This window comes from Papio anubis, chromosome 2 (genome assembly GCF_008728515.1).
Source record: "Papio anubis isolate 15944 chromosome 2, Panubis1.0, whole genome shotgun sequence".
Lineage (NCBI taxonomy): Eukaryota > Metazoa > Chordata > Mammalia > Primates > Cercopithecidae > Papio > Papio anubis.
The window spans coordinates 71082121-71110026 of NC_044977.1; the positions used below are offsets into that span (position 1 = coordinate 71082121).

A 27906-nucleotide genomic window follows, 5' to 3' on the forward strand; every position below is an offset into this window, starting at 1 on the left:
TAAAAGAAAAAGAAAAAAAGCCAAGTTAATCAACATTAACTGAAGTCAGGATGTTGGTTCTCAAATATCTTAGGAGAAATTCTTCTCCCCCACCCCCCTGCCAAGACAGAGTCTCACTCTGTCACCCAGACTGCAGTGCAGTCATGCAATCTTGACTCATTGCAACCTCCACCTCCCAGGTTCAAGTGATGCTCATGCCTCAGCCTCCCAAGTAGCTGGGAGTACAGGCATGCACCACCACACCAAGCTAATTTTTGTGTTTTTAGTAGAGACAGGCTTTCACCAGGCTGGTCTCGAACTCCTGACCTCAGGTGATCCACCTGCCTTGGCCTCCCAAAGTGCTGAACCATGGCACCTGGTCTTAAGAGAAATTACTAATCAGTCCTTAGTGGGAACTTTTCAGTCCCAAGATGGTTATGGATGGTTAGAGGCCAGAGGGATGGGAGGAAATACCTGTGATAAAAAGGTGACCCGAAGAGATAAGCAAAATTCCTACAAAAGAACATTAGTAACGCATCATACACACACAGTCTGTCTGCCTCTTGCCTGTTCTCTCTTTCTCTCTCTCTTTCACTCCCCCTCCCTCCCTTCTACCCTCCTTTCCCTCTCCCCCTCTCCCTCCTCCTCCTCTCCCTCCTCCTCCTCCTCCTCCTCCTCCTCCTTCTCCCCCCTCCCCTTTCCTCTTTCCATCTGGTGTACAAGCAGCCCTCTGGACAGTTTTGGACTTGCATATTTTCAGCCATTATCATTAAGTGCATTATCTGATAATGTCAGAGCCAGCCAAATCTACCTAGATCTGAAATGCTCTTTTACCTTGAATTAGGTGCTCATCCCACACTTGGTTGCTGCATCTTTAAAATCTTATCCAGGCCGGGCGCGGTGGCTCACGCCTGTAATCCCAGCACTTTGGGAGGCCAAGGCGGGTGGATCACAAGGTCAGGAGATCAAGACCATCCTGGCTAACACAGTGAAACCCCGTTTCTACTAAAAATACAAAAAATTAGCCAGGCGTGGTGTTGGGCGCCTGTAGCCCCAGCTACTCGGGAGGCTGAGGCAGGAGAATGGCGTGAATCCGGGAGGCAGAGCTTGCAGTGAGCCGAGATCGCACCACTGCACTCCAGCCTGGGCGACAGAGCCAGACTCCGTCTCAAAAAAAAATAAAATAAAAAAGATCTTACCCATTTATTCCTTACCACTTGTGATGGCTATACATCCTTAGAGTTTCTAACTAAAAGTTTTTGTATAATCTCTAATTTGACTGATTCTTTATCAGCTCTTGAGTTCATGTGTATGTGTTTTTAAACATGCTGTTTATCCAGAAAGAGATTACTTAGGTCTGAATTGTTTTGTTGTAAAAGGAGAAAATCAGAAACTTGGTTGCCATTTGCATAAGAGTTTTTGCAACAGAAGACAAGTAAGAGGAACATGCCTTGTTACAATGCTGCTTGCAGGGTACATTTTGCATCATGCTGGGCCAGAGGGGAATTATTTGAGTGCTTTCTTTAATCTTTCAGGATTTCAGTTTCAAGAAGAACCTTTGGGCAAAGTGGCCTCTTTGTGCAAACATGGTATGCTAACTCTTCTCTCATCAAGTCCATTTGGGTAATGGCAATTAGTCAGCATCAGTTTTACCTGGACAGGAAACAAAGCAAGGTAAGTAACTGGCATCATTTCTATAGGGACAGATTCCCGTTTTGCATTCTGTTTAGAAGATAAGCCTTCTCACAAAAGATGCAAGCACATATATTTTTGCTCTCTGAGATTTTCTTATGTTTAACTTCCAACTATTTCAGATTTTGTATATGTTTAAATGATGGGCAATATATAAGCTGCTTTATAAGTTGTAAGACTGGCCAGCTTGTTGCCATGCATGTTTGTATATACTGGTGACACTGCTGGTGGTGATGGTGCCGGTGACATTTTAAAGTTAGTAACTGAACCACACCATGAGAAAATCATGTATAGTTATTAAAACATTTTAACTACAAAGCTTAAGGCTTGTGGACTTTTCGTTTTGTTTTATTTTTTGGTCTGAAGAATGCCACTTGAATATGTGAAAATTCTAAATTATCCTCTGTGTTGATATTTTCATTGTATGTTAACTTAATTGTTTTATTAATTTGAAGTATGTTTGAGTTAATTCTGTTTCATTGTTGTATACCTCTTAGGCAAAAATTCCTTCAGCCAGGAGTTTAGACGAGATTGCAATGGATTTGACAGAGACAGGAACACAAAGGGCCTCCAAGCTGGTGACACTGGAGGCGAAAAGTCAGTTCATCATGGCAAGCAATGGCAGTTTAATCTCCTCAGGTAACATCTTGGGATTAGAGAATGTGCAAGCCATCTTTATTTTGTTTCTTTTATCGGTCATAAACCACTTCTAAATTCATCTTTTAATCCATTCTTTTGGAAATAAATAAGCATGTCAATAAATATGTATGCAACAGCTTTGAATAAAATTTTAAGGCTAAGTTTTTAAAGAATATGTAGAAAGTCAAATTATAAATAGGTTGTGCACGTAATATGAGATACAAGGATGGTGAGTACCTTGGTGTGGCTTGAAAGAACATATTCCCCAGCAGTTGCTTTTTCCAGCATTTAGTTTTTGATACAGATAATTGTCTAATTCTCCATGCAATATAAAATGCTGTGCAAACATGATTACAAGCATACCCCTCAAATGTGATAGCTTCCCCTAAGCCCTTCCTCTGTAAAAATTCTGGAATCCCTTATCATTAAGTATATGTAACTTTACTAAAATGATTCGTCCCATCTAAATCTCACTGTCAACTTGTGAATCTGAAGCATGACCTTCCTTCACACAGATTTTTCTTTTCCTTGCTTGCTTACTTTCTAAAAGAACACTCGAAACAACTCTTCAAGGACCGTCTTACCTTCTCTTCTGCTCAGAAAAATGAAAATTTTCCTTGGGTGTGTCTGGGACATTAAACATTTTATCGTTACCCCCAAAATGACTGAGCCAGGATGCAAAAAGGCACATTTTCTTACCAGATTCTGTTTGATACCCAGAAGAATGAGAGAATGTTTTCTAGTTTCCTTTTATTATGTTGAGAAACAAGGAGAAAAGAAATAAACTCCCATTTAATAGCAGCTTTAGCTTAAAAATCCTTTGTCCCTTAGAAAGGAAGGAAACATCCCTTGTATAAACCTTCCCTGCCCTTCCCTCATTCCCTAGGTTCTCAAGACTCAGAAGTTAGTGAGGAGCAAAAGAGAGAAAAAATCCTTGAACTAAAGAAGAAGGAGAAACTATTACAAGAAAAACTTCTGAAAAAAGTTGAGGAGCTTAAGAAGATCTGTCTGCGGGAGGCTGTGAGTCTGCTTTTTTGGGCTCATCGAATTGTGTTTGACAACTTTGGCCAGTGTCAATTATCCGCTCTTGATTCTGTCCTGTTTTACAGGAGCTCACAGGCAAAATGCCAAAGGAGTATCCCCTGAACGTAGGCGAGAAGCCTCCTCAGGTCAGAAGACGTGTGGGTACTGCCTTCAAATTAGATGACAACTTGCTACCGAGTGAAGAGGTATGATCAACGCCTCTGAGCCTTTCAATTAATCCTGAGACAGGAAAGCTGTCTGACTGTAGTGGACTTTTTCCTTTGGTTTTTGAGTCTCTGCTGTATGTTATCTCACCAGCAGAGATGGATCGTGTAGACCAAACTGAACTCTTTCTTTCATGCCCACTCCAGTCAAAATTGAGTTCTCACTACTTTACTCCCCAAATTATAGACAGCATCCAGTGAACTCCAAATGTTTCTCAATTGAGCGGCAGTATTATAAGAATTAAGAATTCCAGCATTAGGTTCGTTTACTTAAAACTAAATAATAGCCTTTGGCAAATAGTTTAGCCTCTCTAAAGTCTCAATTCTCAGGCCTCAGTTTTCCTCATCTGTAAAATGGGGGTAATGATTGGACTTCCCTCCAAGGCATCCAGTGAGTATTAAATGAGATAATACATGCACAGCACTGAGTTACAATCAAGTTAAAATATTTGTTAGCCAATATAGAATGTATAATACTTTCTCATTTGCATGTCATCAGCCAATATGACCATACCTATGTTTCTTGTAGAAATTTGACCATCTTAGCTTTAGAAAATTATCTGTTTTCTTCTTTGGAAATCTTTGCTATTTATTGAGTGCTTACTGTGTACCCATCTCTGAGCTAAGCAATGCACATATATTATCTCATTTAATCCTCATCCTACTTTCATAAGGTAGGTGTTATCTTCATTTTACAAATGAAAAAAACTGAAGCACTAAAAGATGAAGCTGTGTATCCAGGGTCATGCAACCAGGAATTACCAGGAAGAAGATCAACCCCAAATTTATCTTTCTCTAAAACTATGCATATGAATATAACCTTCTGCATCCATGAGCTTTGAGTTAAGAATATATCCATAAAAACTGTGATCTTCTCCCAACCAACTGAATGAATGAAAGGCCATTGAATGAAATTCCTTGAAAAGGGAAGAGGTTTGGACTAATGAGAAGTTCAAGTTAAGACGGGTAAAGGAAAGTGTTTGACAAGGATGTCTATGCAGTAAAATTTGGGAAGATAGTGTTCTCAAAGAACAGCTGATTCAAGAAAGTGCACAGCAAGTTTTATTACACAATGCATGTAAGAGTTGGTCGTATGTGTCCGTAAAAATAAAACTATCATTGTATAAATGCAGGATCCTGCTTTGCAAGAACTGGAGAGTAATTTTCTAATACAACAAAAGCTGGTGGAAGCTGCAAAGAAACTTGCCAATGAGCCAGACCTTTGTAAAACTGTGAAGAAAAAGCGAAAGCAAGATTACACAGATGCAGTGAAAAAGCTTCAGGAGATTGAAAATGCAATAAACGAATACCGAATTAGGTGTGGAAAGAAACCCAGCCAGAAAGCAGCAGTGTTACCAGGTTAGTAATAAGTAAGGTTTTTTTTGAGTCCCCTACTTAATACTTAATGGTACCTAGCATGTCCAAACCAGTTACCAGTTAATTTGGTGAGAGATAGAAAGAAGAACCAGATGATCAAAACTAAGTTTTCTTGTTTATTTGTAGACAGACTTTCACTCTTGTTGCCCATGCTGGAGTGCAATGGGGCAATATCGGCTCACTGCAACCTCCACTTCCCGGGTTCAAGTGATTGTCCTGCCTCAGCCTCCCAAGTAGCTGGGGTTACAGGCATGCGCCACCACACCCACCTAATTTTGTATTTTCGGTAGAGACAGGGTTTCTCCATCTTGATCAGGCTGGTCTCAAACTCCTGATCTCAGGTGATCCACCCTCCTTGGCCTCCCAAAGTGCTGGGATTACAGGCATGAGCCACTGTGCCTGACAAAACTAAGTTTCTTAGGATAAAAATTGTTTGGAATTTCAGTTTTATAAGTATGTAAACTTGATTGAAAATTTCTGTAATTTATGAAGGCTATTTAAAGATATGGGCAGAATGGGCACAGTGCTCCACACCTATAATCCCAGCACTTTGAGAGGCTGAGGTGAGCAGATCACTTGAGCTAAGGATTTTGAGACCACTCTGGGAAGCATGGTGAAACCTCATCTCTTCAAAAAATATTTTAAAAATTAGCCAGGCGTGGTGGTGCACACCTGTAGTCCCAGCCACAGGGGAGGCTGAAATGGGAGGATCATTTGAGCCCAGGCAGTTGAGGCTGCAATGAGCTATGACTGCACCACTGCACTCCAGCATGGGTGACAGGGCAAGACCCTGTCTTAAAAAAAAAAAGTAAACAAAATTAAAAAATAAAGATATAGGCAAATGGTCATGATATAACATGAAATGCAGAAAAGCCTGATATAAAATTGTTACCACAACATGATCTCAATTTTATAGAAATATGCACACACAAAGACTGGCCAAGAACTATTTCAAAGTACTAATAGTTGTGAAATTTCAAGTAACTTAATTTTCTTCTTAATATTCTTCTGTATTTTCCAAGTTCTCAACATTATGTATTTATGACTTTCATTTTCAGAAAAAAAAGTAAACTGAGAAATCCCAGGTAGATTTAAAGTCCAATTGACCTGACATGTTTATTGGCATGGTTTTCAGCCTGGTGATTGAAATATGATTGTATTTTTTTGATTCTAAGAGTTTTTTTCCTTTACATTTTAACATCTATGAAATTGGGATAGTTTTGGTTTTTTTGTTTGTTTGCTTTTGTTTTTGTTTTTGTTTTTGAGACAGAATCTCTCTCTGTGGCCCAAGCTGGAGTGCAGTGCTACCATCAAACCTCACTGCAGCCTCGACTTCCTGGGCTCAGGTGATCCTCCTACCTCAGCCTCCCTAGTAGCTGGGACTATAGGCGCACACCACCATGCCTGACTAATGTTTTGTAGACATGGGGATTCACTGTGTTGCCCAGGCTAGTCTCAAACTCCTGAGCTCAAGCAATCCTCCCGCCTCAGCCTCCCAAAGTGCTGGGATTGCAGGTGTGAGCCACCACGACCAGTCTTGGGATAGTTCTTAACACACTAGATGGTGTGTTACAATCATACTTGGCAGTACTTTTTCAATTAATTTATTTTTTACTGGTACTTAAAATATATATCTTAGATTTGATTAAATAAGGTAAGTGAGTTTAGAATATACTTGAGTGTAGAGCATATGATTTACAAAGCAGACGTTGCTTTTGGAAAGGGAATGTACAGCATCAACACACAAGTGTTAGTCCACTGCAGCTGGAGAATGTAGAGTAGCTTTGACTGAACGTGAAATCCAGGTGGCCTTGGGTGTGGTTAATTTCTGGACCTACAGATATGGGTTATTAGCATTGTGCTTAACTTCATGACCATTTGCTATGGCCCATTCATCCTCAAACTGTGCAAAATTCAAATGTTCTCCTTTACAGTGAAAGTATGCCTGACAGCTGACTATACTGGCACCTTGCCTTCAAGTTCCACTGTGTGTCCAATAGAGAGAGTTCACTTGTCTCTGATACAGCTTAACATTAGAGATTGGTTGGAGAGCTTCCCTTCATAATGGTTTTGAAATTTACATTGAAGGATTATATTTGCCTAGAACTTTGTGCCAAAGCACTCAACTGAATATGGAATGATTTGCAAATGTAGATCAACGCATCTGAGATACTTATCTTTACTGAATATGTTTGTGGGGTTTTTTTTTGTTTGTTTGGTTTGTTTTGTTTTGAGACAGAGCTCTCTCTACTGCCCAGGTTGGAGTGCAGTGGCATGATCTTGGCTCACTGCAACCTCTGCCTCCCAGGTTCAAGCAGTTCTTCTGCCTCAGCCTCCCAAATAGCTGGGGTTACAGGCATGCACCACCATGCTTGGCTAATTTTTGTATTTTTAGTAGAGACAGTGTTTCACTGTGTTGGCCAGGCTGGCCTCAAATTCCTGACCTCCAGTCATCCGCCAACCTCGGCCTCTCGAAGTGCTGAGATTACAGGCGTGAGTTACCATGCCCGGCCATGTTCTTTAACATTTGATGGATACCAGCAATAGTCAGAGTGTTATGGCCATTGCCAACCAGAACGCAGTGTCTAGGTAACTAAAGATTTAAGTCTAGCTAACATTTACTGAGCATTTGTCATGTAATGCTGGGAGCTGGGCTAGGGGCTTTACTTCCGTTATTCTAACGCTTCACCCCAGCACTACGTGATAGGTACTGCTGTTATCCCCATTGTGGGGTTGAGCCAGGTGATACAGATTAATTTGCCCAAAGTCTTATAGTCAATAAATGGCAAAACCAAGACTTAAACCTAATTCAGTGGTTCTCAACCAGGGAGGCTGGAAATCCTATAATGCACAGGACAGTTCCCCAGGACAGAGGATTATCCAGTTCAAAATGTCAGTAGTGCCACTGTTGAGAAACCTATTGAAAAGCTTGGCCAGTCATAGTGATTCACACCTTTAATCCCAGTACTTTCGGAGGCCTAGGCAGGCAGATCACTTGAGCCCAGGAGTTCAAGACCAGCCTGGCCAAATGGTGATACCCTATCTTTACTAAAAATCAAAAAAATTAGCCAAGCGTGGTGCTGTGTACCTGTAATTTCAGCTACTCAGAAGGCTGAGGTGGGAGGATTGCTTAAGCGCAGGAGGTTGAGGCTGCAGTGAGCCATGATCGCACCATTGCACTCCAGTCTGGGCAACAGAATGAGACCCTGTCCTAAAAACAAACAAAAAAAAAAAAAAAAGGCCTTTCTTTCAGGGAGGGGTCAAAAGCCAAGTTATATTAAGAGTAGATTCTCAAATGAGGATTCAGATGTGTTTTATTTAACATTTAGCATTTATGATAAGAATGGCATGATTTTTCTTTCCAGTTTGTTGGTCATAAGCACTAAATATGTAGGTAAAGTTTTCTTCCAGTGTAGAAGAAACACTGAAAACTAGTTTAAAACCAGCACTCCCGTGAAGTCTGTTCCATTTTAAGAAATAATCTAATATAATATTTGTACCATATGTAAATATTCTGATTTTTGTTAGTATGTGAGTCAATTCTTGCTACGGTAGTTAATTATTCTTAATGCACTGTAATTAATTACATTTATTGAAATGAAAATAAAATGCACTCCGTTGAAAATTGTTTCTCTAAGCCCCCTCTAATTGTATAAATGCACAATTGCACTAAAGGCAGTTATTTTTATTCACAGAAGACATAATCCCCTCAGAGAGTAGCTCTTTGTCTGACACCACCACCTTTGATGATCGTAAGTGGCTCTTCCTTTTTTGGTTTACCAATGTGAGATATTCTGAAATAATTAAGATAATGTTCTTAGTTAAGTAAGGCCTATTTGTTTTTCTTTTGAGAAGAAGTAGAATAAACTAACTTACATTTATGCAAAATGGTTGGGAAAGGAAGTGTATGATTAACACCTACTCAGGTTAACTCAGTATTAATAACAGGACCACAAAAATCACATGACCTCAGGAAATCAGAATGCCCTCACAGGAGTATCTAAGTCTCTCAGTAAGGACTTTAAGGCTCTCTAAAGTGTTTCTTAACTTTTTATTTTGAAGTAATCATAGACTCATGGAGAGCTGCATGATTAATAGAAAGACTCCTTCACCCAGCTTTTCCCAATGGTGACATCTTATGTATCTGGAGTCCCATATAAAAACCAGGATATTAGATTGTACACTTTATCACTGTATTCATCACAATATGAAATAAAATCATTGTATGTTTTACAATATGAAATAAACTTTCATATTCTAGATAAAGGAAAGTTTATTTTACTTAGGAAGAAAGGCACAGTTAGACATTGGGCTACCTGTCATTTTGTTGTTTCACAGGGGCAGGCTGCATTGATCGTAATGGCCTATATTTGTTCAATGTATTTCTTTTCTTTTCTTTTCTTTCTTTCTTTTTTTTTTTTTTTTTTTTTGAGACGGAGTTTCGCTCTTGTTGCCCAGGCTGGAGTGGTGCAATGGCGCGACCTCAGCTCACTGCAACCTCTGCCTCCCTAGTAGCTGGGATTACAGGCATTAGCCACCACGCCCGGCTAATTTTTGCATTTTTAGTAGAGATGGGGTTTCACCATGTTGGTCAGGCTAGTCTCGAACTCCTGACCTCAGGTGATCCACCTGCCTCAGCCTCCCAAAGTGTTGGGATTACAGGCATGAGCCACCGTGTCCAGCCGTTTAATACATTTCATTATAGAATGGATTTACTATCAACTAATAGAGTATTTCTTTGTCATCTCTTGTACTTAATCATGATTGAGTTGGCTATCTCTGTGGTATGACTTGAATTCCAGGAAACCACCCCCACACCGCTTTATCTTCCCCAAGTTTTATGGTGCATAAAATTTCACCACTGCAGAATTCTTCCTGTGAGCTGATGTTTGGTCATGCTTGCCATCCCTCTTTGAAAATGTAAATATTAGTGGGAAACATAACAAGCCTCTAATGATGCAGCGTAAGTCAGTTTCCTTACTTTCAATGACAGGATAAGCCTTTGGCCAAAGAGGCCTAAAAACTTTAAAAGTAAAGGTGAACAAAAATGATCCAGGCCAACTTCCCCTTGGTTCACACTGGAAGTTTTCTTTAACATAGCTTTTTAAAAGCTGCGGTATTACCCATTCCCCTTGAGTGCTTTACTCACTCAGAGTGACACCTGTTGAATTTGGCAAAAGATGGTTCAGGTCCCAGAAGAGTGTTCAGTAATTTCATTTTTTCTGGTGTATAAAATATAAAAATTAACTTCTTGAAAGTTACGATCTTCTAAAAATATCATCTTTGGAAGAACATTTTGTTCACTAAATCTTCCAATTTCTTTTTTGAGATGTTGGCAAGATATTTATTTACCTATTAATTGGCCTACTTATTTTTTCATTCACCCATTTACTTATTATAGCCAGTGACGCCTTCACTCTTGCTGGGCAGCGATCAAGTTCAGTACCTCATTCTCCAAGAATTCTTCCCCCCAAGTCTCTTGGTATTGAGCGAATCCATTTCAGAAAGTCGTCCATCAATGAACAGTTTGTGGATACCAGGCAGTCCAGGTGAGAGGTCGTATCGTCAGTAAGGTTAATGCCTCACAGCTAGGAAATTTTTCCTCCAAAATGCAATGTATGGTTGATACATTTTTACATGTTTTTATTTATCCTTCCAAAAGATGTTATCTTATAAAACTGGGGCATAGAAACTGACCCAGTTATTTGTTGTTCACAGCAAATGAAAATGTTTTTAATAAGTCTTTTAAAATGCATTTGACCATTTCCTTGACTTTAAAGTCTATTTGATCTATATTAACTTATAGGGACATTAATTATCATCTGGATTTGGACATACTGTCCACAGTTCAGTTTCATAGTCACTGGTCTAAGGAAATTGTCACTAAAGTCCACTCTGCCAAACCAAGTAGCAGGACTGATTTCCAGTCCTGCAAATACACATGGAACTTAAACTCATAATCTGTAAAATACATAATCCACGCATTTTCCCAGATATCTCAGGTAAACATTATCAGGGCAGTGAGACCAGGTTTTAGAAACATGACAGGCCAGTGGTTCCCAGAATTTGGCTGTATGGGTCAATCCTTAAAAAACAAACAGTTACCAGCTGTTTGTTTTGCCTAAAAAGAAATTTTCCAACAGGTTGAGTGTGGCAGCTCATACCTGTAATCCCAGCACTTTGGGAGGCCAAGGTTGGGAGGATCACTTGAGCTCAAGAGTTGGAGACTACCAGTCTGGGCAACCTAATGAAGCCCCATCTCTACAAATTTTATAGACAGAGTCTCTTTGTGTCACTCAGGCTGGAGTGCAGTGGTGTAATCTCAGCTCACTGCAACCTCTGCCTCCTGGGTTCAAGCAATTCTCCCACCTCAGCCTCCCAAGTAACTGGGATTACAGGCACGTGCCACCACACCTGGCTAATTTTTATATTTTTAGTAGAGACAGGGTCTCACCATGTTGGCCAGGCTGGTCTTGAACTCCTGACCCCAGGTGATCCAACCACCTCAGTCTCCCAAAGTGCTGGGATTACAGGCATGAGCCACTGTGCCCAGCCCAAAATTTGTTTTTTCAATTAGCCAGATGTGGTGTTGCATACCTAGTCCTAGCTACTTGGGAGACTGAGGCAGGAGGATTGCTTGAGCCCAGGATTTCACGATTGAAGTGAACTATGATCGTGTCACTGCACCCCAGCCTGGGCAACAGAGCAAGATGCTGTCTCAGAAAAAAAAAAGGAAAAGAAAAGAAAAAGAAAACAAAAGAAACATTCAAACAAATAGCACCATGAATCCATGAAATAAATGACATTTTTATATCAAAAATATATTAACTATCATTGTTGTAGTAATACTAATCAAATGAAGTTAACATTTCACTTAATGTAATGTTAATTTCATGTTATATTAACTTCATATAACATTTCTATTGAGCACTTGCTTTTTTTTTTTTTTTTCCCCAAGACAGAGTCTCGCTCTGTCGCCCAGGCTGGAGTGCAGTGGCGCCATCTTGGCTCACTGCAACCTTTGCCTTTCGGGTTCAAGCGATTCTCCCCCCTCAGCCTCCCAAGTAGCTGGGACTCAGACGCCCGCCACCACACCTGGCTAATTTTTGTATTTTTAGTAGAGATAGAGTTTCATCATGTTGGCCAGGATGGTCTTGAACTCCTGACCTCAGGTGATCCGCCCACTTCGGCCTTGCAGAGTGCTAGGATTACGGGCATAAGTCACTGCGCCTGGCCACTATTGAGTACTTACTGTGTCCCAGATACTGTTTATGTTTTTCCTAGGTAATTTATTAATGAATTTAAACTTCATGACAACCCTGATAGTGTTACTACTGTCATTACCCTTTACAGATAAGCACACTGAGGGCCAGGGACCATGAATAACTTCTTTGGGTTCATCAGCTAGTAAACATGGGAATCAAGGTTTGAACCTAGGTGGCCTAGAACTTGGCAGGATCCAAAGCTTGCGATCTGATTTCACTGAATATGTTATACCGCATCTCAGCAAAGATGGGAAGTATTTGCTCTACAAGGGCCAAAAATAAAAATCAAAAAAATTTAAATAAAGGAAATTATTCTCAAAATCAAGGTAGATTATTAGATTATTCAAGTTGGATAAATTGTGACTTATGAAAATATAACCTACACATTGTTATATTTCTATTTTATTTTATTTTATTTATTTTATTTTATTTTATGTTATTTTTTTATTTTTTGAGATGGAGTCTCACTCAGCCGCCCAGGCTGGAGTGCAGTGGTGCGATCTCAGCTCACTGCAAGCTCCGCCTCCCAGGTTCATGCCATTCTCCTGCCTCTGGCTCCCGAGTAGCTGGGACTACAGGCACCCGCCACCATACCCGGCTGATTTTTTTGTATTTTTAGTAGAGACGATGTTTCACTGTATTAGCCAGGATGGTCTTGATCTCCTGACCTCGTGATCCGCCCACGTCGGCCTCCCAAAGTGCTGTGATTACAGGTGTGAGCCACCGCACCTGGCCACATTGTTGTATTTCTAATTTGTTAAAGGCCAGTGAAAACTTTATCACATATCAGCCCAGTTTGTGGATTCGCATTTAGGAACTTTTGCCTGAAATGTAAGAGATCCAAGGAGCTACAGCTGTGCTAGCCAGTTTAATTAAAAGTAAATAAAATTTAAAATTTGGTTCCTCAGTCATGCTAGCCACAATTCAAATGCTCAGCAACCACATGTGGCTAGTGGCTATCATATTGGTCAGAACAGACACAGAACATTTTCATCACTGCAGAAAGTCCTGTTGGATAACATGAGACAAGTGAGCTTCTTATGTTAGGGAAAACAAAGCTATTTCAGTAAAAGGAAGAATTATAGCTGGGAATCATTGTCTTAAAAATTATTGTACCCACATCTCCAGTCACTTACGATGGACTTGCTCTTTGATCCAGCAATTTCATTTAGGAATTTTACTACCGAATCAACTAACTACATGTAGGATACTCATTATAACCTTGCTTACACTAATGGCAAATTGAAAACAAAGTACATAATTATGGTAAATCCATACAATAAAATGCTATGCAGTCATTAAAATAACACTGTAGACAAATATTAAGCAACATAAAATGTTAGATACAACTTAACTTTTTAAAAAATGAGTGTTGAAAAAGAATATATAGTAAATCTCATGTTTTCTTGTTAAAAAATAAATACATATGTTTATATATAGATACATGCTTATAAATTTATGTGCTTAGGAAAAATAATCTGTAAACAGTTAGTGTTGACTGGCTATATATAAGGTATCAGATTATATAGGCGGTGGCTCAGAGCGCCTGTAATCCCAGCACTTTGGGAGGCTGAGCGGTGCAGATTACTTGAGGTCAGGAGTTCGAAAACAGCCTGGCCAACATGGTGAAACCCCGTCTCTACTAAAAATACAAAAACAAACAAACAAAAGATTAGCCAGGCATGGTGGTGCACACCTGTAATTCCAGCTACTTGGGAGGCTGAGGTGGGAGGATCACTTGAACCCAGGAGCCGGAGGTTGCAGTGAGCCAAGATCACGCCACTCTCCTCAGGTCTGGGTGACAGAGTGAGACTCCATCTAAAAAAAGATTATAGACATTTAAATTTTTCTTTTTATCTGTATTTTTAAAGTTTTCTCCAATGAACTTAGACTTGCTTTTGTAGTAAGTAAAATTTGATCAAAATTACTTTTAGTTAAAAAAAATTAACTTCCATCCTGGCTAACATGGTGAATCCCTGTCTCAACTAAAAATACAAAAAAATTAGCCAAGTGTGGTGGCAGGTGCCTATAGTCCCAGCTACTCAGGAGGCTGAGGCAGGAGAATGGCATGAACCCAGGGAGCAGAGCTTGCGGTGAGCTGAGATCGCGCCACTGCACTCCAACCTGGGGGATAGAGCGAGACTCCATCTCAAAAGAAAAAAAAAAAAGAAAAAAGAAAAAATTAATTTCAAATTGTGTTGTCACTGTGCTGGGAAGTAGACATAGTGATTTAAGGATGTTGCTCTTAGTCCAGGGACCAGCAAACAACAGCCCAGTGGCCAAATCCGTCCTGCTGTTTTTGTGTAGCCCATGAGCTAATAATGGTTTTTATATTTTTAGGTAGCTGGTGGTGGGGGGATCAAAAGCAATATTTTGTGACATGTAAAAATGATATGAAATTTAGTATCCATAGGTCACTTTCTTGGAACACGGCCACACCCATTCTCTTACATATTATCCATGGCTGCTTTTGCACTGCAATGGCAGAGTTGAGTAGTCGCTATAGACACCATCTGGCCCACAAAGCCAATAACTATTTAGTATTCTAGATTGTTTACAAAAAAGGAGTGAACTGAATTATACATCCATCCCTGTTCACCACCAAGATTTGATCATCTAAGGACTGTTTTGAATGTTCAGGTGCCTACATAAACAGCTCTAGTTGCTTTGAGTCTTTTTATTCAGTGTACTCTTTATTAAAAGTCCTTTCTTTCCCTACATATTTGTGACTCAGAAAGTCAGACCATATATGCTTCCCCTAAAACTCATCTAGAACAGACCAGGAAGTGTCCTGGTGGTTTAGTGAACCACAAAGACGCCCTTCCTATCTTTCTCCCTATTTTCCCTTTCCTGGGGCTTCTAGTAAGTTTCCTATCTGCTTATGACAAGTTTGCCAGAGATGTTGAGAGACTCATCATTTCCTGAATTCTTTTTCTCATCACAGAGAAATGCTGTCGACACACAGCAGCCCTTACAAAACTCTGGAGAGGCGGCCCCAGGGCGGACGAAGCATGCCCACCACGCCAGTTCTTACCCGAAACGCCTACAGCAGCAGCCACTTGGAGTAAGAGAGCTTCATTCTCATTGCTTTAGCTGTGTTGATTTTTGCTTTGAGGTTCTGTCTTGCTTTGTTGTGTTTTTTAATCATTTCAAGTGACTTTCTATAGCAGGACCTTGTTTTATGGTTTTACATTTTCTGCTAACTTATGGTTTCAAATATGTTGGCAAAGAAAATGTATTTGACTTGTTCAAATATACATTAGATTTTTAGTACCTTAATTTCCCCAGTCACATATTACCATTCATTATTCAATGGTGAGGATGAAGTTAGTAACAATAGCACCATTTGGAAATGTTTGTGAGTGCTGCGCTAAATGTTTTATATGCACTGGATTATTTAGTCCCTACAGCAAGCCTTTTGTGAGGTAGATATTAGATATTGTTTTCATCGTCATCTTACAAAAGAGTAAGCAAGATTCAGAGAGGTTAAATATCTGGACTGAGCTCATACAGCTGGGAAATAGCAGTGCCATGACTCAGCCCAGACACCCCTGACCTGCACTTGAATGTACCATGTCTTCATATCCTCTAGGAAGACAGGACCCTCCAAAGACACGTTGGGTTTTTTTTGTTTTGTTTTGTTTTGTTTTGTTTTCCGGGCTCTGATGCAAACTGTGCATCCTCAGTCTATGTCTTTCCCTACCCTTAAGGAAGGATTTCGCTTGTGGAACTAACAGAATCTGGTTCTTTTCTCATTTTGACTATGGTAATGAATTTACATGTGAGCCAATAGATTTGGTGAACAAATGGGTTCTGTTGTGCCGTCAGCTTTGGCAACCTTCAAAGTCCTATTGCGATTCACGAGCTGTTCAGTCATTCAGCATGGTATTCTTTTTTCCTGTTTGGGTCCTCCTTTTCTTCTTGGTGTTGACAAATTTGCCCTTCTCCTCTTTCAGACCCGAATCTTCCTCTCAGCACTGCCGCCAGCGGAGTGGAAGCCTGGAGTCCCAGTCCCACCTGCTCTCCGAGATGGACAGCGATAAGCCATTTTTCTCCCTCTCCAAATCCCAAAGAAGCAGTAGCACAGAAATCCTCGATGACGGGTCTTCTTATACAAGCCAATCAAGCACAGAGTATTACTGTGTGACACCAGTTACAGGCCCCTATTACACCACCCAGACTCTGGACACTCGCACCAGGGGTCGGAGGAGGTCAAAGAAACAGAATGTTTCTACTTCAAATTCAGGAAGCATGCCCAACCTAGCACAAAAGGATAGTTTGAGGAATGGTGTCTACTCAAAGAGTCAGGAGCCACCGTCTTCCAGTTACTACATTGCCGGGTACACGCCCTATGCAGAGTGTGACTTTTATTACAGTGGTAGTTATGTCTATGAGAATGACACCGAGGGACAGTATAGTGTCAACCCTTCCTACCGGTCCTCAGCCCACTATGGATATGAGCGCCAGAGGGACTACAGCAGATCCTTTCACGAAGATGAGGTTGACCGGGTACCCCATAACCCATATGCAACTCTCCGGCTGCCAAGAAAGGCTGCCGCAAAATCGGAGCACATCACCAAAAACATCCACAAGGCCTTAGTCGCCGAGCACTTGCGTGGCTGGTACCAGCGGGCCACTGGGCAGAAGGATCAGGGGCACAGCCTGCAGACCAGCTTTGACTCAGACAGGGGATCACAGAGATGCCTGGGGTTTGCGGGGCTGCAAGTACCTTGTTCTCCAAGCAGTCGTGCATCCTCCTACTCTTCAGGTGAGAATACTGTAAAAACACACGACACCTGGATTTTATTTACATCATGTTTCCTGCCCACCCAGAACCGCTTCACGGATCATGAGACCAGGACCCAAGGTCAAAAGAGTGGCAACCATTCGGTGGTAGAACCCCACAATAAGAATTTCCAACTTAAAAACAGTTCTTTCCAGCTCTCCAAAGAACTCGGTACACGAGTCTAATGAAGCAAACTGTACATTCAAATCCAGCAAATATTGATTGAGCACTTGCTCTCTGTGCTGCCCTGCGTTAGGTTTTTTTTTGTTGTTGTTGTTGTTGTTGTTTTGAGACAGAGTCTCGCTCTGTTGCCCAGGCTGGAATGTATTAGGGGTTTCACTTGCTTTATCTTTTTAGGATTTACATTGACAGGCACATCTCTTAAATGTGTTCACGTCATTGAGGTTTGATATTTTTAAAGAATAAACCCTCAGGTAAGCAGAAAACATTAGAATTATATATCCATTGTTGTTCACCACCAAGATTCAATCATCTAAGGACTGTTTTGAATGCTCAGATGCCTGCATAAGGCTCATGAGAATCCTGATAGGACCTGGCATTGATTAAGCCCTGTTCTAAGTAATTTGCTTTTTTTTTTTGGTAGAAACAGGGCTTAGGTCGGGTCTTGCTATGTTGCCCAGTCTGGTCTCAAACTCCTGGCCTCAAGCAACCCTCCTGCCTTGGCCTTCCAAAGTGTTGGGATTACATGCAAGAGCCACAGTGCCTGGCCATGCATATTGTAATTCAGTATTCATATATACCTATGTTATGGTTGACTTAAGGGATTTTCAAAGATAATTTTGATTAGAGATGTTTCCTTTTTACCCTTGATATTGACTTTGGCCCCTAACTCTGCTAACATTTGTGGAGGACTTCCTGCCTACTCCCAGTTGTGCTAGGTACTTTAAGTAGAGAAACAGAAGATAGGGGAGGCTCTGAGTGTGGTTTTATTTATTCAGCAAATGAGCAGGCACATTCAAAATGTGGAGGACCCAGTGTTGAACTAGTTCCTGGTCACGATGAACTCAGAGTCAGCAGCCAGAAGAATGTTTAAAAATTAAGCAATTTTAAAACTCTGAGAAATGATTTAAAACTCTGAGAAAGTCTCAAACTGCCAGAAAACCTATAGGTTGTGAGTCTCGCCTTCTCCCTTATTAGCATGACACCTTAGTGAGACATAGTATAAGGATTCCTGAGTCATTGCATAATAGTCAAGTGAAAACTACACCTGTAAAAGTTTCATATACTTGTTGACAAGAGGCGTTTCCATGGAGATTTCTATTTGGGTTCAAGTTTTCTCCTATTTGTGCAGGACTTTGGACTTCTACTAGGGATGTCCCATCTATTACCACATCTAACATATGAAAGGGCTTCTGTAATTATTTCTTATTTATGGCTCTGACCTAGAAAACACCTTTCTTCCTCTTAAAGTTCAAGATGTGAGAAACTTTCATAGGTCAAACCTGGGCAGGATGGGCAGAGTACTACAAGGGAAAAACCAAGCAAGGAGGGCTGAGATGCATGTGGATGGTCACTGCAGCACGGGACTGGGGTGGCACCCAGGGGAAGCAGGTGTAACTGAGGAACCTCAACATTCCTGACTGTTAGCTTAGTAAAGGTGAGATGGAAGTGAAGCTTCCTGTTTCAGACCTGGTGTGAGCTTTGCTGACAGTAGCAAGATGTGGCCCCACAGACCAAAAGGCATCACTCTTTAAAGAACTACAGGGATGGAATCAGTACTCCCAGAAATCCCTTCTGGAATTCCCCTCATTTCTGTCTCCACTTTATAACTGCAGAAATGTATTACAACAGGCAGGCATCGTCCTCATGAAGAGATAAATTTCCAGTTATTTGCTAGATTAGTCCTAGGTTTGTAGTCCCTTCCAGCCACCTGAAGGCTCTCTCGGTGGACTCAGTTTTAGTAGTGACAACTACTATTTGTTGGCAGCTTACTAGATGCCATGCACATTCAGCACACGTGCAGTCTCCTATTTAATGTATGCAACAGTTCTATATAGTGATTGCTATTGTTATGCTTATTGTTACTATCCTAATTTTGCAGCTTAGGCAACTCTGGCTACAGAGTTTAAATAACCCAAGTCCAGAAGCTACTAAGTGGTGGGGTGGGGATCTATCCTAGCTCAGCTTTTTTTTTTTTTCTTTTCTTTTTTAAAGAGGCAGAGTCTCAGTCTGTCAACCACGTTAGAGTGCAGTGACACCATTATAGCTCACTCAGTCTCAAACTCCTTGGCTCAAGATCCTCCCGCCTCAGCCTCCCAAGTAGCTAGGACTACAAGTATGCACCACCATGCCTGGCTGATTTTATTTTTTTTGTAGAGACTGGGCTCTGTTTCCCAGGCTGGTCTCCAACCCCTAGCCGCAAGTGATCTTTCCACCTCCGCATCCCAAAGTGCTGGGATTACAACCGTGAGCCATCACACCCAGCCCCCTAGCTCTGACATCTTAACCACCAAGGCTCAGAGCCTCTGATTTACAGTTCAGAAATGGCTTGGGAGCTCAAACTGAGAGTGTTACATCAGTTAGTCAAAACCTCATGACATCCAGGGCCACAGATGAATTTTGAAATGTGTTTGTCCTATAGTGATCACAGGCACTTTGTGGGGACGAGAGAGAAGAGGAGTAGGTCTGAAGCCAGAAGCAGGAAATGGAAAAGAGATAGAAAAGAGCAGTGCTGGTTTCTGAGTCTTGGACGAGCATCATGGCGTTGTGGTTACCTTGTCCATCCTAGGCATGGAGCAGAACTGGTTTTATAGAGAGGACAACAAACACCCAGTGATGAGGCATTTGCTGGGCTTTGCTCCCAAATTATGCCCTTGTCTTGTTCCAGTTCAGTTCCTCTGTAGAACTAAATCCCTTCTTCCTGAATTCCTTCCTGTGCTAGTTACCACCTCACCTCCCCGACCCCTCGCCCCATACACACACTTTTTTAAGACAAAAAATAGCCTCGATCTTGCTGGTGGCCAGTGTTGTCTTTGGCTGAAGAATAGTCAAGTCTCAATACGTCAACTTATGGAACACATTTCCTCCAAGGCCTCTGACAAACCCAGAATCATCATCTCACCTTTATAACACCATAGCATGAATGGGAAGATTCTCGCAATATGTGAGAATTGTTTTCTTGCTTGTCTTTCCAGTTATTTTAAAAATTATTTATGTATTATTATTATTTTCTTTTTGGGGATAGGATCTCGCTTGGTGGCCCAGGCTGGAGTGCAGTGGTGCAAACATGGCTCACTGTAGCCTTGACTTCCCAGGCTTGAGTGATCTCCCGTGTCAGCTACCCAAGTAGCTGGGACTACAGGTGTGCACCACCACGCTAGGCTAATTTTTGTATTTTTTTGCAGAGATGGGGTTTTGCCATGTTGCTGAGGCTGGCCTTGAACTCAGGGGCTCAAGCGATCCTCCCACCTTGACTTCCCAAAGTGTTGGGATTACAGGCTTTTGCCACTGAGCCTGACCTAAAATGATTTTTATTATTGTTATTTATTTATTTATTTTGAGACAGAGTCTCACTCTGTCACCAAGGCTGGAGTACAGTGGCGTGATCTTGGTTCACTGCAATTTCCACTTCCCGGGCTCAAGCAATTCTCCTGTCTCAGTCTCCTGAGTCGCTGGGATTATAGCCATGCACCACCATGCCCGGCTAATTTTTGTATTTTTTGGTAGAGACAGGGTTTCACCATATCGGCCAGGCTGGTCTCGAACTCTTAGCTTCAAGTAGTCCTCCCACCTCGGCCTGCCAAAGTGCTGGGATTACAGGCTTGAGCCACTGTGCCTGACCCCAACCTAAATTATTTTTTGAATTGACAAATTTATCTTTCAATTAATCTTATTCTCAATAATAATATTAATAGTTATCATTTATTGAGTGCTTACTCTGTATCAAGTATAGTGCTAAAGATTTTCATAATTACTTTAATCCTGGCATCATACCCATACAGAATATATTAATATTATTATCCCTACTCTATACATGAGGAAACTGAGGCTTAAAGAGGATAAACTACTTGCCTAAGGTCACATAGCCAGGAATTCACTAAATTGGAATAGGAACTCTGTTACTTCAAACCCTCTTAAATCTCTGACAAAGCTGATTGCAGTGTTCATCTGAATGACCTTAACACTTTTTCACTTTTAATATCTCCATTAATTTTATCTTTTTCCATTTTTATTTCCAGTGTCTTCTACAAATGCTTCTGGGAACTGGAGGACCCAGTTAACCATAGGGCTGTCGGATTATGAGACTCCAGCACATTCTTCTTACACCAGCTGCTATGGCAATGTCTATAATCCTTTACCCTCTCCAAGCAGGTGAGGAGGCGGTGCTTGAAAATCCCAGGAGCCTGTTCCAGTTCAAAAGAATTCAAGGATCCTAATTTACAAACGTCAGATAATCTAGTTCAGGGGTTGGCAAACTATGGCCTGTGGGCCAAATCCAGCTGCCACCTGTTTTGGTAAATAACGTTTCATTGGAGAATAGCCACACTCATTCACTTACATGTTCTCCTTGGCTGTTTTTGCACTATGAGGGCAGAGCTCAGTAGCTGCAGCAAAGCCCAAAATATCTGGCCACCACAGCCAAAAAGTGGCCTTTAAGAAAAAGTTTGCTAACCCCTAATCTAACTCATTCAAATTTGACCCTGTTCTTCAGTATTACATTGAATTCTTGTATATTTCCTCTAAGGTTTACAAAGAACTACTTGCACAGACACCAAAGCCAAAAATATCTGGCCTTTAAGAAAAAGTTTGCTAACCCCTCATCTAACGCGTTCTGTTCTTTAGTGTGTACATTGAATTCTGAGTCTGAAGCTTTTTAAAAAAATTATGGTACTTGAAATCCTATTAGTGATAAGTCCATTTAAGTCTCTTTTGAAACCTTGCAGGAAAAATCTCTCTACTCCAGGAAAGGCTGTTCGTACCAAGGTTCCTTAGACAGTTGGTAGGCTGGATTTCAAACATTTGCTGCCTTTTTTATCTGATCCTATGTTTGTTATGAAGCAACAGACACAGCCAGCTGTCCTGTTTGTCTGTAAAAGTAGTTCTTTGTAAACATTAGAGGAAATGTACAAGAGCAATTTGTTCAAATTGATTTTTTTTTAATTGCAGACTCTGAATTACTTTTTAAAAAAATTCTTGTTATCCATAGGAATTAAGTTTGAAGAGGTCATTTGTCCCTTTTACTTTCCCACAAAAGATAATCCACACCCATGGTACCAAGAAGTAGGACATTTTCTGTTTTTTTAGAATGTGTAATTTTGATTTCTTTAAGTCATATTGCTTCACGCACAGAAGACTTATACAGACTACAACTTATAAAGGTTTCTATGCTGGTAAATTTGAGAATTTAGCGGTTTCTTATCAAGGCACTCACTGTTACAAGCAAATTGGAAATATTCAGGCCCAAATGCCTGATTTTTTTTTTTTTCTCCACATTCAGTGGGAGTTTTTCTTGGCTTGAAATGTTAAACCAATTGTCTCAGTTAAACAAAGGGTATACTCAAAATAGAATTGTAATGAAAATATACTTCAGAAGATGTCACATAGCTTGGACTTCTGTAAATAATGTTTGAAAATGAGTTAGGAGCAAGAACCAACATGACTGGTCTAAAATTTGAGCCGAACCTTTTCAGTTTAGTTCTAACCATTTTTTAATAATATATTTGCAAATTATTTTCATGTTTGTGTAATTTTACTTGTCTTTTTGTTGACTCAGAAATGATAATACAGTTTTTGGTGCATTACACAGTTCTAATATCCTTAACACTACTGTCATTGGACTCAGGGAGTGTTAAGCATTTTTAGAGAAAATCTGTTTTTACAAAGTCTGCTCATATGTATCAGACAGCCCAAGATGGCTTGATAGGGGATCAGAGGGGGCATAACATACAGGAAATTAGAAGCTATTTAAAAATCCCTATTGTTTGTTTGTGTATGCGTATGCATATATGAGCTCATGGTGGAAATTTTATAATAAAGAGATAAATAAGTAGGAAATAAATTAGCCATAATTCCACCATCCAGAGATAGCAGCTCTTAACATTTTGGCATATTTTCCCCGTTTTTCTCTGTCCATGTAACATGGAATGATATTGTACATACAGTTTTATATCTTATGTTGTACATGAAATTCTACATCTCTATGTTTTAAAAAACTTAACATCATAACATAACCATGTTCCCATGTGTTTTAAAACTCTTTAAACCTTATTTTCTATGACTAAGATGATATTCCCCTCAAATGAACCCTAATTTACTTAGCAGCTCCTCATTTTTTGAAGTTTTTTTTTTGAGAGGCTTTTAGATTTTTCTTTTTCTTATTAAAGTACGGCAGCTATTTTTACTTTTTTTCTTTCCCAAGATGGAGCCTTGTTGTGTTGCCCAGGTTGGAGTGCAGTGGTGTGATCTCAGCTCACTGCAACCTCTGCCACCCAGGTTCAAGTGATTCTCCTGCCTGAGCCTCCCAAGTAGCTGAGATTACAGGCACGTACCACCATATCTGGCTAATTTTTGTATTTTTAATAGAGATGGGGTTTTGCCATGTTGGCCAGGCTGGTCTTGAACTCCTGACCTCGTGATCTGCCCGCCTCGGCCTCCTAAAGTGCTAGGATTACAGGAGTGAACCACGGCGCCCAGCCCAGTATTGCAGCTGTTAACATCTTTGTCCAAAATATGTGTCTGAATCCCAGATTATTTTCACAGGATACATTCCAATAACTAGAGTTAGTGGATTAAATTGAAAAGTGTATTTTTTAAAGCTCTTGCTTTCCAGAAAGATTTGCCACTTTGCTCTTACGGCCACAGAGATACGGAAGTACTTATTCCCATCCATTTGTTTATTTAGAGTTCTTTTTAGGATACAGTCTGATCAATTTAACTTAACCTATTAACAAGGCAAGGATAGTAACAATCATTCATAAAGCTTTAGAAATTTGCTCTAAAATTCTGTAGATTGTTTTTATGAAAACATGATTTTTAAAATAAGAGGGAATTAGGTTTTAAGATAAAAATGAAAAACTAGATTTTTCCCTTAAGCCAAAGATTTGAAATGCATAGCAATATATTAGTGTTTTGTTGTTTTTTAGAATAAAGTGTATATTATTTAAAGATCCTTTGCCCTAGAGTATCCAGGTCTTAAAATTATAGAAAGGTACTAATTTTTACCAATAAATTTTTTTTTCAGTACAATTGGCATAATTGTCATTAGCATAAACTTTCCAAAGTAGAAATGTTGAAGCTACCTAGTACATAATACAGTGAAATTCTTGGCTCTACTGCGCAAACTGTATTTCCAAATAACTTTTTTTCTTTCACCTCCTATTTTCCATTCCCTTTCCCTTTTCCTATCTAACTCTATTACTAGGCAAAACCAAGGGCCTCTATCCCCAAGAATGGTTGTGTCTCCAGAAATGAGATCAGTTGTAAATTCTCTTTTGCTAAGTGTAGCCAGCTGTAGTAAGTACAGTACCTTTAATCTGTGTGTTGCTTCTTGCATAGCAGGAGTTTTGCTTGCACTGACTGATGTGTGAAATTATGAAATCTGCCTTTGTTTTTTATGTTACATGAAAACACTAAAAACCTTTATTTCCAAAGCTCTTCTTCCAAAGACTTAAAAAAAAAAAAAATCACCTTTACTAAAATACTTTGGAATGTAAAATAAAAAAGAAATCAACTAACCATCTAATCTCTCTTAACCTACCGTGACAATAATGCGGTTTTGCTTATCAGAATGGTTTGTATGATAGGATGCTCTCACTTGGAATTGCCATCTGAATATGCCTATGATTTTTTAATGTGATGCTGTTTCCTGGGTCACTTCCAATTATGCCTGACCCATAAGCCCTAGGGATATCATGTATGTTCCTATGTGCCCCTGCCACCTTCTGAATGTATTATTTTGTCCCTGAGGAAAGCATCTAGCATATTCTCTTAATTTGAAGAATACTTAAAATGTGATTGTCAGAATATACTTTTTAAAAAGTTAAAAATATAACTGTCACACAAATAAAAATGGGCATGGGCCAAAGATTTATTGAACTCATTGATAAGTGAACTAGCAGAATGATAAAGCTGGTTCAAAGAGAATTCAAGACACTGAAAGAGAGAATGTTGGAAAAGACTACTAAATGAGATAAAAACCAGTTAATGTCCTATAGGGCAATAAAACTGTAACCATAATCTTTTTTACTAGACAAGTTATTTGTATTGCTTTGAGACAAAAATCTACAAGTTAACATGTAACTTAATACAATCTGGGTCCTGATCAATGGTAAATACAAGTTAAACAAAGGTATGTCTTTCCAGAGAATTAAATAATCTTTTTTATGGGCCTGTTAAACAATGCTCCGGTTTGACACTGAAAGAACATGCAGTCATCCTTCTCCTTTGCCTTATCTCTACATTTTGGGAAATTTTTCTTAATAGTGCTTCCTACTAACTTCTTTAAATGTAGTAGTCTTTGTGCTGTGGGGACAAAAATATGGCCACAAGTAGTAACTTTTCTGGTTTTCTTTAACAGACAATACACAGAAATCAGTCAACTGGATGGTACAGATGGAAACCGGCTGGAAGACAGCCTGGAGAGTAGTGAGCAGAGACTCTTTTGGCATGAAGATTCAAAGCCTGGAACATTAGTCTGAACTGCAGTTGGACCTCTTGACCAAGCACTGCGTTCTCACACTAGTGTGCCTTGCAAATCGTATTCGTCTTCCGAGAGGATGTTCGTTTTAGAAACCTAAAGACATCAAAGGTTGAAGAGAAGACTTAGTTGCCCTGGAAGTGAATCAGTGAATCACACATGAAGCCCCACAAAGCCCCTGAAGGAGGATTTGGCCTTTCAAACTCTAGGCACTAACCTAACTGCAGGGTCTGCCCACGTGTTGAAGTACTGCCAAGAGAGGACTCAGTGTGAAGCCTTCATCAATAGCAAGCACTTTTTAAGGGAATAAAAGATGTTAAAGGCAAACCTCAAAACCATGAAAGGGCGTTCAGGATGTCCCATGGCAATAAAGACAGGGGAAATCTCAGAGCACAATTCAGCAGGATGAGAGAAGGGGAACCAGAAGCTCCGGAGTCATTGCTCACCTCACAGAGTTTGAATTCGCGAGCTGACAAAGAATAACATGCTCTTTCTACACAGACATGGACAATTTAGACAGTATTGGAAAATTACTTGAAGCTGGATTTTCATGAAGTTCTGAATGAGTGTAAATGTTTTTTAGGATATTATAAAGAGCGGTGTTTTTCATAAGTACCATAAAATGGGTTCTGGAAAAACTTATTACCATAGCATCCTGTAATATAACTTATGGTAGCAGATTGGGGAAAATGAAGCAGCCCACTGAATAATTGACAAAGTCTGCTTGGAGAATGTTCTAAGGTACAATATCATTGAGCTCCTTTTTCCTTTCTCCACTAATTGCATGATGAGCTATTGTTCTGGCTGGTAATTCTCCAACTCGGCTGTCATTTGAAGTGGCAGACTTAATATGGAAAGTTTTTATAATTATCAGTTTGTAAAAGTATTTTAAGATGATACAGAAGGCATCCAAAACAACAGAAGAAAAAAAAAAAAAGCCACGTCATTTTAGATGAATTGCGTGCCTTAAAATGGTGAACATTAGAAAATTAAACAAGTCTGGATTCCACAAGTAGTTCCAAGTCACCAAGTGACAAAAACAAAGTTAACATTAAAAAACAACAGCAACAACGACAAAAAACTCCAAGCTGCAGTGGATGTAATTATGAGGCTAAAACTACCTCATACTTTCCTTGGAAGAACTAATTAGCTATGGTTTATTGTAGGGTTTTGTTTGTTTTTTTTTTAAAGCAAATTATTTCCATATTCCAGTTTGATCTTTTTTGTCATCTTTGTTTCAAAATTCCATAAAAGGTGCTCCTTTCCCCCCTCTTTTATACAAGTTTCTTGTTCATATTGTGAATAGAAAAGTTTCTGAACAACTTTTTTGGAACATTTTCTATCTATATTCCAAAGCATGTAATATATACATAAAAATGATTTGTTAAACTGGTCCTTAGTCATTTGTATAATTAGAAATGAAGTTTGGGGAAAATTTTTGGAAAAACAAGCAAAAAAAATAACTTATTCCTTTTTTGCATATTTGTATAGCCTTCTAGAAACAGAAATAACCCTTTTGCATATTCTTTTATTGTTCTGACTTTTCAAGACCTATTATTTTTTTACATAGGTCAATAAACGAAAGGTGTGCTACTGAAAATGTTTACGTATTCTTCCATTTATGTCAGGGCTTCATGTGAAACAGGTCACAGTGCTCTACTTCGAGTAATCATACTGGGCAAGATTTTGGATTTTTAGTTATAGTATTACCATATTTTATTCCAGGTTGTACATTTTTAAATATTTACATTTGAAAACAGGGTTCATCTTTTGATTGACGGCATATTCTACTTGAATTGGCAGTTTTTTCTTAATAGTACATTAAAAATAATGCTGTGTCTTACAATAAAGTTGCCTTAGAATTGATGAAATACAGTAGTTTGTCTCACTGAGGATGACTGATGAGAATTTTTAGTTTTTTTCATCTTGGGAATGTTGTTTATTTGTAGCAGGTAATTTATACTCATTTCACAGACTGGCAAACAGGTCTTCTAAATTCAAGAAATTAGTTCTCTGACATCCTTTAATCCTACATAATGCAGAGAAGGGAGTGGAAATGAAATATAGGGAGACCTTAATATTTCCATACATGTATCTTGCATAAAATAACATTTTTCTGTTCCAGAAATGGTATGATCACAATTGCAAGTATGCCTTGAAAGGGCAAGTATCACTTGGCTCCCAAAGAGGAAAAGATGGTATAGAAATGGAAGCTCAGGGCCAGGCATGGTGGCTCACACCTGTAATCCCAGCACTTTGGGAGGC

General features: G+C 39.7%; 1 protein-coding gene across 4 annotated transcripts in view; it reads left to right on the forward strand.

Annotated features, from left to right (window-relative positions):
- Positions 1–27512, forward strand: part of FRMD4B (FERM domain containing 4B) — a 361154-nt gene extending 333642 nt beyond the window's left edge. For all 4 annotated transcript variants that reach the window (XM_009200361.4, XM_003894202.5, XM_009200359.4 and 1 more), the window contains 11 exons: positions 1515–1653; positions 2169–2310; positions 3197–3330; positions 3420–3539; positions 4691–4916; positions 8630–8686; positions 10336–10483; positions 15144–15263; positions 16156–16967; positions 21185–21317; positions 25522–27512. In XM_009200361.4, the coding sequence (XP_009198625.2) occupies positions 1515–1653; positions 2169–2310; positions 3197–3330; positions 3420–3539; positions 4691–4916; positions 8630–8686; positions 10336–10483; positions 15144–15263; positions 16156–16967; positions 21185–21317; positions 25522–25642 (2152 nt within the window). In that variant the 3' untranslated portion in view covers positions 25643–27512. The remainder of the gene's footprint in view (positions 1–1514; positions 1654–2168; positions 2311–3196; positions 3331–3419; positions 3540–4690; positions 4917–8629; positions 8687–10335; positions 10484–15143; positions 15264–16155; positions 16968–21184; positions 21318–25521) is intronic.
- Positions 27513–27906: the final 394 nt, after the last annotated feature.